At 44.5% G+C, this 12,938-nt stretch overlaps 1 protein-coding gene across 1 annotated transcript in view; it reads left to right on the forward strand.

Moving 5' to 3' along the window:
* Positions 1-1,116: 1,116 nt before the first annotated feature.
* The window catches only part of CPNE5 (copine 5), a 995,886-nt gene continuing 984,064 nt past the window's right edge, over positions 1,117-12,938 (forward strand). The window contains exon 1 of the mRNA XM_069238884.1: positions 1,117-1,765. Within this exon, the coding sequence (XP_069094985.1) occupies positions 1,650-1,765 (116 nt within the window). The 5' untranslated portion in view covers positions 1,117-1,649. The remainder of the gene's footprint in view (positions 1,766-12,938) is intronic.

Genomic DNA, 12,938 nt, shown 5'->3' on the forward strand with positions numbered 1-12,938 from the left:
GCTTAATTCACTAGGAGAACCCTCGCGGGTTTCCAACTGGAAAGCACTATTAACCAAATCACGCATTAAACCTACGGGGCATCGCAAAATAACAAATGGCACCAGGTCTGTTCATGTTTCCCTGGAAACAGCAAAATCACCATAGTCGTCCAAGACTTTCTGTATGCCCTACCCATTGGCTCTATTTGTTTTTGGTCAATTAGCCTTCTGATTTGGAAATGGGGAGCCGCGCAGACCCCTTTGTGAATTTCGGATCGCCAGTAAAAAGGCGGTTCCTGCTTGTTTGCGTGCTTCCTAGCTGTAGGTGGTTATGGATGTGTTCTTCCTCAAGCGACCCTAAATTTACATAGGAAAATGTGGTTATATGGCAAATTTGTCAGCTATAGCACAATGCAATCTGTGTTTGAATCCCAGCTTTCCTACTAGATCAAATTGTGTGACTGTTGACACGTGAATCTGTTTCCTTGTCCCTGTCCCTTTGTTGCCAAAATGCAGTGAGTTTGGTACCAGGCAGTTTCCAGTATTAAGCGCTCAATTAAGTAGAAATATTTAATAAAGCACCTATTTATAAAACGCACGCTGGGAATCGAATCTGTGCTGGATTAAAAACGATAGAAACTAAGGAAAAAGTTCCATTTGCTAGCTCCTTCAAGGACCCACGTTGGTTCCTCATCGGTGGCGATTGATGCGCGCGATTGCAGATGCTGGCTCACGTTTGTAGCCCTGGTACCCGGCACCTGCTGGAGATGCCGACAGTGTGTATTGTCCGCTTTTATTGTCTTCCAGCTGCCGTGCATGCAGTGATGTGCGTTGCATGGGTTATTGGATATTATAAACGCACACGTACAACCTCAGCCCTCCACGGAGAGTACCGGAGCATCTCTCCTGCTGTCTCCCGTGCCTGCCTCCGTGCACCCAGGCTCTCCCTCTCGCGAGCTTCATCCCTCTGACTGCGCACAGGCGTAGCTTATGCCTCGGTTCAGGGTTGACATTTCGGGAGACCGGATCCCAGGAGTTGTGCCTTCTGGGTGTGTGCTCGACCATTGCAAGTCAGCTTTTCACGTCCACCCCTCTGGCCGCAGGAAGAGATTCCTCTGCATGCAGACGGTGGAAGGGGTTTGGAGGAGGCGGTTCTACGGGATAGCACTCGAGACGTCAAACTTGAGATTCCCGAGCATCTTGCGCCGGTGGCTGGCGCAGCGCAGACCAGCCCTTCACGCTGAGGCAGAAAGGGGAGGCGGAGCCTCGGCATTGAAGTGCAGAGACTATTATTAGAAAGAGACAGAGAGCGCGCAGAGCGAGGGGCGAGAGCATCATTAGACTGGGGCTGCTACTGGCGTGCCTATGGTCTCCAACCTACCCAAACAAGCCAACTACCTCTGCAGCCAGCTGCCCAGCTGAGTCCACTCCACCACTCCAAAGAGCTGCCTGGGTTGAGGTTGGCCAACGGTTGACCTGTTGTCGGGCGCATCGGCTGAGCCAGTCGCGCAGAGAAGTTGAGAGCCTCTTGGGCTTTATTCTCCTTAAACACCATCTAAGCCCTCCTCTTGGCTTCCTCACAGAGATCGCGTCTCCTCTCTTCTCCGGAAGAGAGGGGCAGGGAGAGGGCCGGAAACATTACTTGCTTGGCCGAAAGAGACTGGGTGTGGATGCCCATGGAGGACGACGAGATAGACAAGCTGGACGACATGGCCTCTGTCAGTGATTTTGACCCCATTTCGGGCAACATCCCAGCAACGAAAGTGGAGATCACGGTCTCGTGCAGGTAAGAAGACCCAGTAGAGGTGCAGATGCATGGAACGAACAACAAGGAGTAGGGTGCAAAAGGGGTTTGAGGTTATACTTTGCCTGTCGGTGAGGTGGGGACTCTCCAGTTGCATGTCCAACTCTGCTAGTTGAAAGTGTACATTGCATGTGCCTGCAGATGCATGAGTGGTTCAAGAAGTGCTCTTTATACCAGTGATCTCAAGCAAATTGTTACAGTTCATAACCAATTTCAAGGGTGATTAATATTACCTCTTTAAATATTGTTTTAGTCTAACTGGCTCTGTAGTAACAGTGGATCGATGTGTATTATTTGGCAAACTGATGCCAAAATGGATCTCCGTAGGGCTTGTTGACTTCGCAGCAGCATTTTCAGCAGTATGCTGGCATATTTACTTTCATGCCTCGCTCATCTGATTTGATTTATTTTGCAACCTCCCCCACTTTTTAATTTGCTGGCAAGTTTTACAGGTTCAATTTCAACCTCGATCGGAATTTGGCCGATTCCTTCAAAGGGCATACAGAGCCACACGCTGCAGCCCATTTGACTTGGATCTCATTGCAAATCATGACCTTCCGGTTAGCCCCAGGGATCAGAGATATTGATATTTCATCACAAAGTGCATTTGCAAGACAAGTAGGAGATAGGATATATGAGAACCCTGGTCTCTGTGCATGCCTCCTAGGCAGGTCCCCGTAGACTAATCGGAAATAAATGAACGTGCAGTGGAATGGACTTTTTGCCCACAATACAACCTTTCGGTGGACAGGCATCTTCCAGAGATCATTTATGGGAACTGAATGTTTTATTTTGTCTCCAAGATAGAGATGTTGATGGGAAAAGGAATGGGCATTTCATTTTGATTTTGTTTTAGTATAGAATACCCTAGCCAGCCCAAGCCTATCCTATTTCAGGTAAAACCGTAAGGTATGCAAACACTTGCAACCAGGACACTAGTGAGCAACTTTGTCCTATAAACCGATGAGTTTCTAGTTACTTCCTGTACCTAGAATATATTTTGATGCATGAACCTTCCTCACACAAGTTATTACACATTTGTGGAACTAAAACTGAGAACGTGGACCCCTTGTGAGCTGCCAAGCTGTATCATAAACAGGGAGGTCAGCATTTTGCACCTATCATACACCGCAATAACACTTGCAAACACCAGACCTGGGTTCAGTCTGTAATTGCTATATTGAACATATGCTGTCATATGGAGGGCTTGTAAAGTTACCTTTGCCACACTGCGGGTAAAAGTATGACGTTTGGAACTTAGGAATGGATGTATTGCTTCACATATTATCTGTAGTGCTGCACAACCGTAACTCTGCATTCTTGTGTTCCTCAGCACTAAAGTAGTGAGTTGTGCCAACATGAACTGTGCTTTGAAAGTTCCACGGAGTGTCAGTGATGATATACTGAGCCTGTGCTACTCAATTTACGGTATACGTTTTGTACTGTACATTAGGGTTTCCAGCAGCACTACACAGTCATAAAAGCCTACTGAACATATATTTGTAATGGCAGGCATGCCATGTACACCCCCCAGATGTACGGTGCAAGTATCCATGAGTGGTAAGGTCGGCTCCGTGCGCAAACTTGATGTACCTCAATGGACTGATTTCCTTAATTTGAATAGGATGAAGCTAATGAGATTGCCTCTAAGTGCAAAGAACCAAAAAAAGAAAATGAATGACCAACTGCATATTATTGGCTACATAAATTTACTGCACGATGAAAGCTGTGAGTGCTTTCTGGAACTGAATCACGGAGGGTGAAGATTTAATTTTCAGTGGAAGTTTATTCCACAGATGTGGGGCTTTGACAGCTCGGGCGGACTGGGAACCAAAAGTAGCCCTGGAAAAAATGTTCAGACCAGATTCACTCCCTTCCTGCTCTCTCTCTATCTCGTTACTTCCTTCCATTCCCTGCCTCACGCATTTCACGTTCTCCTTTCCCTGTTTGTCGTTCCTCTTGCTACCTCGCTCTATTCCTCTCTTATCACTGCATGCCTTTGTTTCTTTCCCTCTCTCTTTCGATCACTCTCGCTGAAGCCCCGTCTGGTCCTCGTGAACATAACTTTAGGGGCTGGAGAAACGGACAGGTTTGGTCCTTCAAACGACTTCAGTGGAGTCAGCCCTATGGGGAAATGCCCGATGGAAGAAATGATCACTCTGGCCTTGTGGACATCAAACCTCCAGTTGCCTCCACTTTTACAACTTACCTTAGGAACAACCAAGTAACTTAGACACTGGGCAGAGACGACGTGCCTCAGTACAAAGCATTCATTTACTTGATAAACAGACAGGAGTTAGATCATGCAGTAGTTAAAATGACAGGCATTAATCTGAACAATGACACATTTATGCACCAGGAGCTCATGTAGAGACATTAAGAAGTCATTGTAGCCGCCGTCCCTTCCGGAAAGGGAAAGGGAGTCTTTGAATGCAGAAGACCATATGTGAACTTCCAGCCTTTATGAGCAACACACTAAAACTTCAGTCTCTGTGTCACCCAAGAAAGGGAATAATTCATTACCAAAACTGCTGCCTCTACTACTACCACCACGACAAAGTGGCAACCCCTAACAAGGCCGAAGTTTACATTACAGCTATATAAACATTAAGGTGGAGTCCCCTTTCCTCTGCCCCTTCAGAGCTCACAGACAGCCATATTCTCAGTTCTCATTTTATATTCCGTGGGACCTGGGGAGAGGGCACTGGCCTAGTTAAATTAGAGTTGGCTAAAGATCTTAACACAACTTATCTAAAATGCAAGGGAAGAATTGTAAAACGCCATTCAATTGTCGTAGTTTCTTAAACAGCTCCATGTATTACAGATCCGATCTGGGGATCCATACTAGTGTCAGAATCCCATGGCGCCCCCATATTTGAATCTGAAAAGACTTACCAATGTCTTCAAGGGTTTGATGTGGTCTCTGGCAAAACACTGCAATCTTTATAGGACAATGTTCTCCTTCCAAATGGCAACCATTTCAAGGGTATCTTATACTGCATCGGATCTGTCCGGAGAGCCATCTACATGCAGATCAATTTGTGAGCCATAGATGTTACATTGAAATTGCTGCTTTCTGGAGTGTAGCAAGTCCATGGGAGGTTTAAAGAGATGTTAGGTAAAGGATGGGAACAGGATTTTTCTTATTATCAAGCCATGGTCTTGAGCTGTGATGGACATCTTGGTTGATTGAATTTTATAAAACATTTCAGTGGATTGAGACTTATCGTTGGTGGACTGGCTAGGAGGTAGTCAGAGGTGGTCTATATGAGAGCAGTGAAGTACCGAGTGCAGGGGATACTGGAGGTTGGGGAGAAAGGCTGCTTTCAAAGTTCATCAAGGAAGTCATGAAAAAAGCAAAAGGATCCTGTTGAAAGCACAAAGCCAAAATCTCAGCCCAAAAGTGCTGACTGCCCTCCTCACCCGCACAGAGTCAGGTATTAGATGCACAGGGTAGGAAATGTTTAGAGAATGGAGGGACTATTTGATAAATTGAATCGGCCAGATCTGTAAATCGAAGATAATGCCAAAATATGGGTTGAATGGTGAGGGGAATCAAAAAAGCCACATTACTGAGAACCCTCAGAGGACTGAAGGAGTACAGAAAGAACATGTTCTGTGTTTTACAACTAGTGGTGGGAACTAGACATACTTTTAGTGGGATATACAGTGTAATACTTATAGGATGTGATTGATTTACCAGCAGGACAGTCATGGATATGTACAGTGAACCGCTCACCTGATCACTTGTGAACTTTCAATTTATATTGAATTACAGTGTATCATGCCTTTATGAAGTAAATAGGTTTGCACTTTTATTCGGATTTTTTCAGTTTTCATTACAAAGACATCCTCTTCTCATTCTTACATTGTAACAAAGTCTAAAAAGCTATTGTCCTATCTCTCAATCTGACCGGTACTATTAAACGACTAAAGCATTTCTTTATTAGCTTCATATCAAAGTGCAAGGTGGTCTTAGGCATGAAATTAAAGGTCCTTTGTCTTCCCTGATTCCTTGATCGATCTGTGATATGAGAACATCTATTCTTATTGCATTGCCGTAGCTTTTTAAGCCTGGCTATTTGATGTAAAACACATGTATTCCCTTCACCCTAAACATTTTTTTTTATTTATTGAGTTAATTCACTGCTTCACAGAAACAATCCCAATATGGCTTCATGATGGAAAATAAGACCTTGCAGATGGGCTGCTTATGGATGTTAGAAGTAGCACTGATTCTAATAGTCACCGAGGTGGTGCCAGGAAAGGGATTTAATCAGGGTTCTATGATCCTTGATTACTTTCTGTAGTTCTCATTGCTTGGTCTTCACACGGCCACCTGAGAGGCGAAGCTGAGACGTTTGAAGGTCTAAGTGTGGGACAAGGGGTTAACTTGTGGTTTCATCATGGTCAAAGGGTGTGCCATCTCACATACGATACCCCTGGCATTTTAGTGAATTGACTTCCGTGGTCTTGGATACCTAGCACGCAGGGCTGCTGAACATAGTCTATCAAAGGCCACATGGAAACAGAAGTATGCCGGCACGTCCATGTTGAGTGCGTTTTCTATGTCTTTCAGTATCTTTGACCGTGTTTCCCCCTTTTCGCTTTCAATTATCCCTGGACAGCGCACAGGGGCTACGGTTAAACTCCCTATGGTTTTCTTTGGTTTCTCTCAATTTTAGATCCATTTTTGCCATATGCACTGACTTCTTTAAGAAGATATGAAGCACCCCTAAAGGGACGTGAATCCCGAGGGGGCCAAACTGTGGCATGCAGCTTTGCTTGTTCTGTAAAATTCAGGCCTCCCACTTTCCTGCGCCTTCGCAAGTCTTCCCCAGGGTTGGGTTGGCTTATAGGGACATGAGTTAGTGCCCGATGGGCTGGTGTGACAGGCCAGTGTGTGGGCTAGTTTTCTGGCCCTTTTGGGCCTGTTGTATGATCTGCTGGGAAGATTTCAATGTTGATTTATCTGATAAAACAAACATTGCCTGGAACATGCTGAAATCCATGTAGTCTCCATTCAATTGTGAAATACTTTTACAGCGTGCCTTAAGTTAAAAACTGCCCCAGTGTGCAACACAGACCACTTTTTAGCATTCTAATTCACTACAGGGAGCCACTTTTATTTTGATGTCTGGGCCTCTTTTTCTGTCCCACTCCGATCCTGGTCTTCCCAATCCAAAATGGCTCAATTTGTATACCATTTTGTTCCTGTTTTATGTCTGTAATGGTTCACACCTGTTACTTATCTCATGATGCTGGTGCCTCTCTGGGACAACTTAAAGCCCAAAAGCGAACACCTTACCCCTCCTTCTACGAGCCTCATCTGCTTATGAAATAAGTAAATCTCATCACAGAAAGAAGGTCCATCTCACCTTTGCGGTCTCTGCAAATTCTCTGCCTGGACTTTCATTGACTGTCCTCTTCCAGGGCGCCTCCTTCCCCGGCTGAGAGATCCTTTTCCGAGAGGATCTGTTTTTCTACTTAAATACTTCTCTGTCTTCTGGGTTCCATTAAATGTTGGAATAAGGAGGACAGATGAGAATGCAACATTTCTAGTCATCCTATAGACAGAGTGAAGATAGTTCTGCAGGATATGCTCTCATTTTGGTTTGAGGTCCGTGGTCCTGGAACAGTTTTCAGAGTGGGGATACTGCCATCAATGTTACGTCATGAAAGTCATAGTAATAGTCAAACACCCAAGTGTTACACAAAGACAAATTGAAGGAAATGAGCCACACCCTTTCAGGAGGAGAGTAATAAAGGAGCTATATATGTTTAGTGGTGCATTTTGGACTATATTGTCCCCAATGTATAAGTAAAACATGCTGCCGCAGGGTGCTGCATTCATAAAGGACATATTTTCTATTAAAATCACTCTTTTCTAGCGAATCTGATGCATAATGATGTTTCATTAGCTGGAATGAATGGGCGTGACTACCCGTGACCTAAATTCAAAATGAAGATATAAACCATGAAAAATACGAATGGCTGCAGAAGTCTACACTGACATACATGTGCATAAAGAAGCTTGGTACTAAAAGCATGGTTACAGATGTTTTGAAAATGTTTTTTTGTTGACAACGCTTTCTGCATTAATTAATAGAATTTGAGAATCCGAATGAGGATCCTCAAATTCTGGATCCTCAAAGATGGTATGGGATTTTAAAATCCTGACACAATGTATTCATTTTTTTTTAGAAAGAAATGAAAATAGCCCACAAAAATCTTTACGCAGCAAAAGTTTGGGGGTGCATGGGGTTGTGCACAGGCCTATGGCCAGGCCCTACAAGTTATCCTCACTTCATGCAGCTGATGGCCTTGCAGAGCAGGGGCGAGACACAGGCAGGTTGACGAAAAAAGTAGGGAGCCGTGGTTAGGCACAGGGCCTGCCCTTTGGTCCTCTGCGGTAGGTTTGTCCACGTGCAGGTGTAGGCCATGGAGGTTTGAATGCAGGACCTGTTCGAAGCCATGCTTGTACAACTGCCAAGCAAATTGTAAATTCCACCCCAAATGCAATGCTTATGACTTCACAATTTTAAATAAGAAGACATGTCAGCTCATCATTAATTTACAACCCATGCCCAAAGAAAGAACTCATACAGTATCCATAGAACTCATACATTATCAATAGTTGTGTCTTTCATAATGGTAAAGGAATTTGTCATGTCACAAGTGTAATCATTTATGTAGTTTGTGTTGCCTGTTGCATCAAGGGTGAGGCTATGGCCGCTACATTTGCTCTGAGTGATGTGGTTTATATGGCAGGTTTTGCGAGCTATGATTTTGGAGCTGATCCTATAATTGGGGAATTTTAAAGGGATTTTGGGGTTTAGTTAGTAACCATAACTATACTGTAAATGTTTTTTTTAAAAGTGAACATCATATAAATATGGAAACAGATAGACATATATACATGTCTGTTTATTCGTGAAAATAACATACACAATTGCAGCCAAAATATGGTCCAGCCATAAAATGTAGAAATCTACTAATGCATTCAGCAAAGCTAGATAAAAAGCTAATATGTCATGTAATGAATCCAGTTATTGAGTGACACTGGCTTTTTGAAAGTAAAGGTCAGCGTCCTGCTGATAGTGTCATTGACTATTATGAATGAAGGAGAACCTGGGGAATTGCTAATCCGAGTATGCTGCACTCCTTTCCAAAGGGCATCCTTGTGAATGATAAGGAGGGTGTCGTCACCAAGCTTGAGGCATCTTCTAGAGAAAGATATGTGATACTCCTTTTGTTTTCATATTTCTGATCATCATCTGGTATAATAGCTTGATCAGTTTAGAACTTGAAGCCAAATGTACCAAACACTGGTCGCAAATTGTGAGCAGTATTTTTGTAACTCATTTGGACTTTTGCGAATTTGTGTACAAACAGGTAAATTCACCAAATTCCAAATTGTAATGGGCTGCAATCTGACCTACTTTATCAAAATTCACGAGGTAGGTCACAAATTCACAAATTGTGACTCACTTCAAGTGGTGGCTGTCACAGGGTTTTTTAAATATATATAAAAAGGAAACACAAGCATGGCGGTCTGCTGAGCTCAGTGGGCTGTGAATATATATATTTATATATATATATACTTTTTAAATGCAGCCACCTTTCCTTAAAGGAAATGGGGCTGCATTAAAAATAAAAAATAAATGGACACTTTTAAAAAGTTTGGTTGAGACTAGATAGAAGTTCCCTAGACCACTTCCTACTCTCCAACAATATTTTTTCACATTTTTTTATGTACATTTGCTTATGCGTTACCACCCCGTGTTGAGAGTTGTCAAAATGTAATTGTTTGGCGACTAGATTGCGGCCTCAAAACATTGATAACAAACCATAATGAATCCTTATCTATAAGGGACATTCTAAACACATCTTTTCCAAATAGTGATTCACTGTCTCCTTCAAAACTCATTTGGGCAGCATTTTTGCAGTCGCAAACTCTCAATTGGAGCATTTGAGACCACAAAAATGATTTTTAACTTGTGGTTCTTGGTACTGATTTTTTGTGAGACATTCAGGTCATAGATTAATATTAGTACAGAGCGGGTTTAGCTCTTCATCTTTCTAAGGTGGATAAAATGACAGGATAAGCGTGCAGGAGGAAGTAGCTTAGAGGCTACAACATACACTCCCTTTTGTCATATGCATATACCAAACAATGTTGTAGTGTTTAATGCTTGAGCAATTAGGAATCTTTATGTAATCTTAAAATTGAACCCGAGTTTTGACAACTCTAGTTTAAAGAGCATCAACAGTATGTTGCACCGTCACCCACATAATGTGTCATGAGTAATTGCAGGATTCACTCCTGTCTATGACCACATCTCGGTGCCCATATTTTGAGCTGTTATGATTAGGAATGAGGTCTTTATTCAATGTACAGTTGTTATAAGTCCTCATTGATATTATTAACGGTGCCGTTATGCTGATGTTGCCTTCTGGAAAAGGGACCCTTTCTCATGCCATCAACCAGTCTGTCCTAAACACCCAGGTTCCCCACAGAACCAAATACAATTGTGTAAGACTAGGTGAAAAACATTTTGATTCATGCCTCCCTATCACAATATTGAAACCAACAATTTTTTACAGGAGTCCTTAACGTCTTAAGTCGACATGTTTCTGCCTATGTAAATGCCTTCAGAAGGTAAGATGCATTCTTCAGGACGTGGGTCCAAGTGGATCTGCCTACCAGCTAGTGTGCAAGGTAGAAATTAAAATAAAATTACAAATAAAATAATTAAAAAAAACACTTACCTCAACGCCGTGCGCAACTCCACTACACTTCTGCTTCTCCTTCTCGTCTCTGCAGGCACAGGCTCCCAGCCTGCCCTGTGGCCAATCCTGACCCTGCTTTAGCAGACTGGGAGCCTGTGGAGGCTCTCTCCAGCCCAGCAACCGTGTTGCTGGGCTGGAGGGAGCCTATAGCGCATGTGTGTTTGGCTGGCGCGAGACATCCATCCAAACACACATGTGCTTTGAGGAGGTGTGCTGTGCACTCCCCCTCAGTGCACGTCACCCCAGTGGCCCCACCCCTTTTAACAAACAACGATAATAAACACAGTTTATTATTGTTGTTTGGTAAAAGTTTTGCAGCTGTCGCTGCAGGCGGGGGTGACGCTCCCCTGCCCCCATGGAGGAGCCACCCCTGGAACTTCACACATGTGGGCGAAAGGATAGGCCTATCTGTGGGAGGGCACCATACATTATAACTGAATGGTGTCTAAACGAGTGCAACAAAAAGACTGCACCTCAGACTCCGTAATCTTCACCAACCAAGCATGCACAGTAGACATAGACTGCAGCAGTTTTTGCTGGGCGCAAACAGAGTCAGTGCAATTCCACTTGAGGGGCCATATGAGGAGGAGCACTACCCCAAGTGGCAATGTTCGTGCCTCCTACTGGCACATGCAGGCCAATATTGCTAACAAAACAATAATAAGGGGTGAGGAACCCAGGCAAAATCATCACCTTCGGGACTGCCCTAGATGCGAAGTATTGAGACAGGTTGATAAGGTACCAGGACCATTAGGTGGGGAATTGTCCTTACTTTTATTGTGCAACCATTCAATACCTGTCCTATAAGAACAGCCTAGTCTGTCTCGGGATCCACAGTGATTGTCACCTTCATAACTGTGTACCAACTGAAGTGCCCTCTGTTGGTTATGTTCAGTTTTGTGCTGTGTGTAAGAAGTAGTGTTTTTTCTTTTTTTTAAGTAAAAGTTGTACTTTCTGGACACTGATTTATTGATTGATTTTGGATATCTCATTAAGTTCTGAGTTTCTACCCTATACCACCCTCCTGAGTAAGCCATGCACTGCTTGACTTTGCTACTCTGAGGATCAGGTGCTAAGGAGGTCTACTTGGTGCTCAATTTTTGGCTTTATCGATTGTAAAGACCCAAGAGCCCAGTGGTAAAAAGCTCTGAATGTTACATTCTGAGCTCATCACACCCTGTTCCCCCGGTACCTAAAAATCTTCTCACTGTGTGTTTGAACGATGGTACTCTTAGTGGTGCATTTATGTGTGTGACTAGTATGTGTGATTGTTGTGTTTCCTGACATTCTTTTGCATTTATGGGTGGGTTTGGTGACCAGTTGGGTGAGGCTGATGTTGCTGAGGTTCTTCATGAAGGAAGTGGAGTTGATGTTGTTGGGGTCATTAAGTTGGAAATTGAGATTGCTGAGTACGACATAGTGGAGGGAGTCGATGGGGAAGCAGGAGGCTGGGCGTGGTCCAGGGGGTCTGAATGAGAGGGTGCCTCGTTTCATGGTGTTGGCATTGTTCTGGAGTCAGAAGTTGAGGTGCTCCATGAGGGGCGTTGGGTCGTCATAAGTGATGGTGCATTGGATGATGGCAATGCTCCCACCATGTTTGTTCGTGTGGTCTCGGTGTATCATCTTGCAGCCATCAGGAGTGGCTGTGGCAATGTCGAGGCTTGAGGAGGGTGTTAGCCTTGTTTCGGTGATGAAGGCGATGTCCAGGTCGTGGGTGGGGATGGTGTCCCAGATTTCCTTGGTGTGTTTACATAAGGAACGGATGTTTAGCAGGATGCACCGGAGTGGTGCTTGGTTGTTCATAATCTTCTGTGTAGGTGCATTGCAGGCGTTAGTGTGCACAGGTGGGCCCACGTTGCAGGAGAAACGGCAGTGTAGGCAGGTGAAGGGTCCTTTGGTTGAACGTGGGGGTCCCGTGAAGCAGCTGTTGATAGGGTGTCCGATGTTCAGGGCTTAAAACTCCTTGATGGTGTAGTGGTGGAGGGTGGGAGGACCAGGGGTCCTGGCGCTGGACACACTCCAGGCACGGACGGGCGCATATGGGCTTGACTTTGGCGTGCTGGTGGTGCTCCCGCTGTACACGTACACTGCACGGCCATGTTGCAGCCACCATTATATGTCCTGGGAGATCGGGGCTGAGGAGGGAGGGAGTAAGGCAGCAGGGCGGTTGCGGCAGTGGCACAAAGGAGGCGTGGGCAGGGGCATCAGCAGACTCAATCAGGAATGCAGACAGCTGTTGCAATCAGGCTCAGGAATGTGGGCGGAGATATCGCAATCAGGCTCAGGAATGCGGGCACAGCTGCTGCAATCAGGCTCAGGAATGCGGACGGAGCTGACAGTGGAAGGCAGGAGGGCCGTGGAG

The sequence above is a fragment of the Pleurodeles waltl genome, chromosome 6 (genome assembly GCF_031143425.1).
Source record: "Pleurodeles waltl isolate 20211129_DDA chromosome 6, aPleWal1.hap1.20221129, whole genome shotgun sequence".
Taxonomy (NCBI): domain Eukaryota; kingdom Metazoa; phylum Chordata; class Amphibia; order Caudata; family Salamandridae; genus Pleurodeles; species Pleurodeles waltl.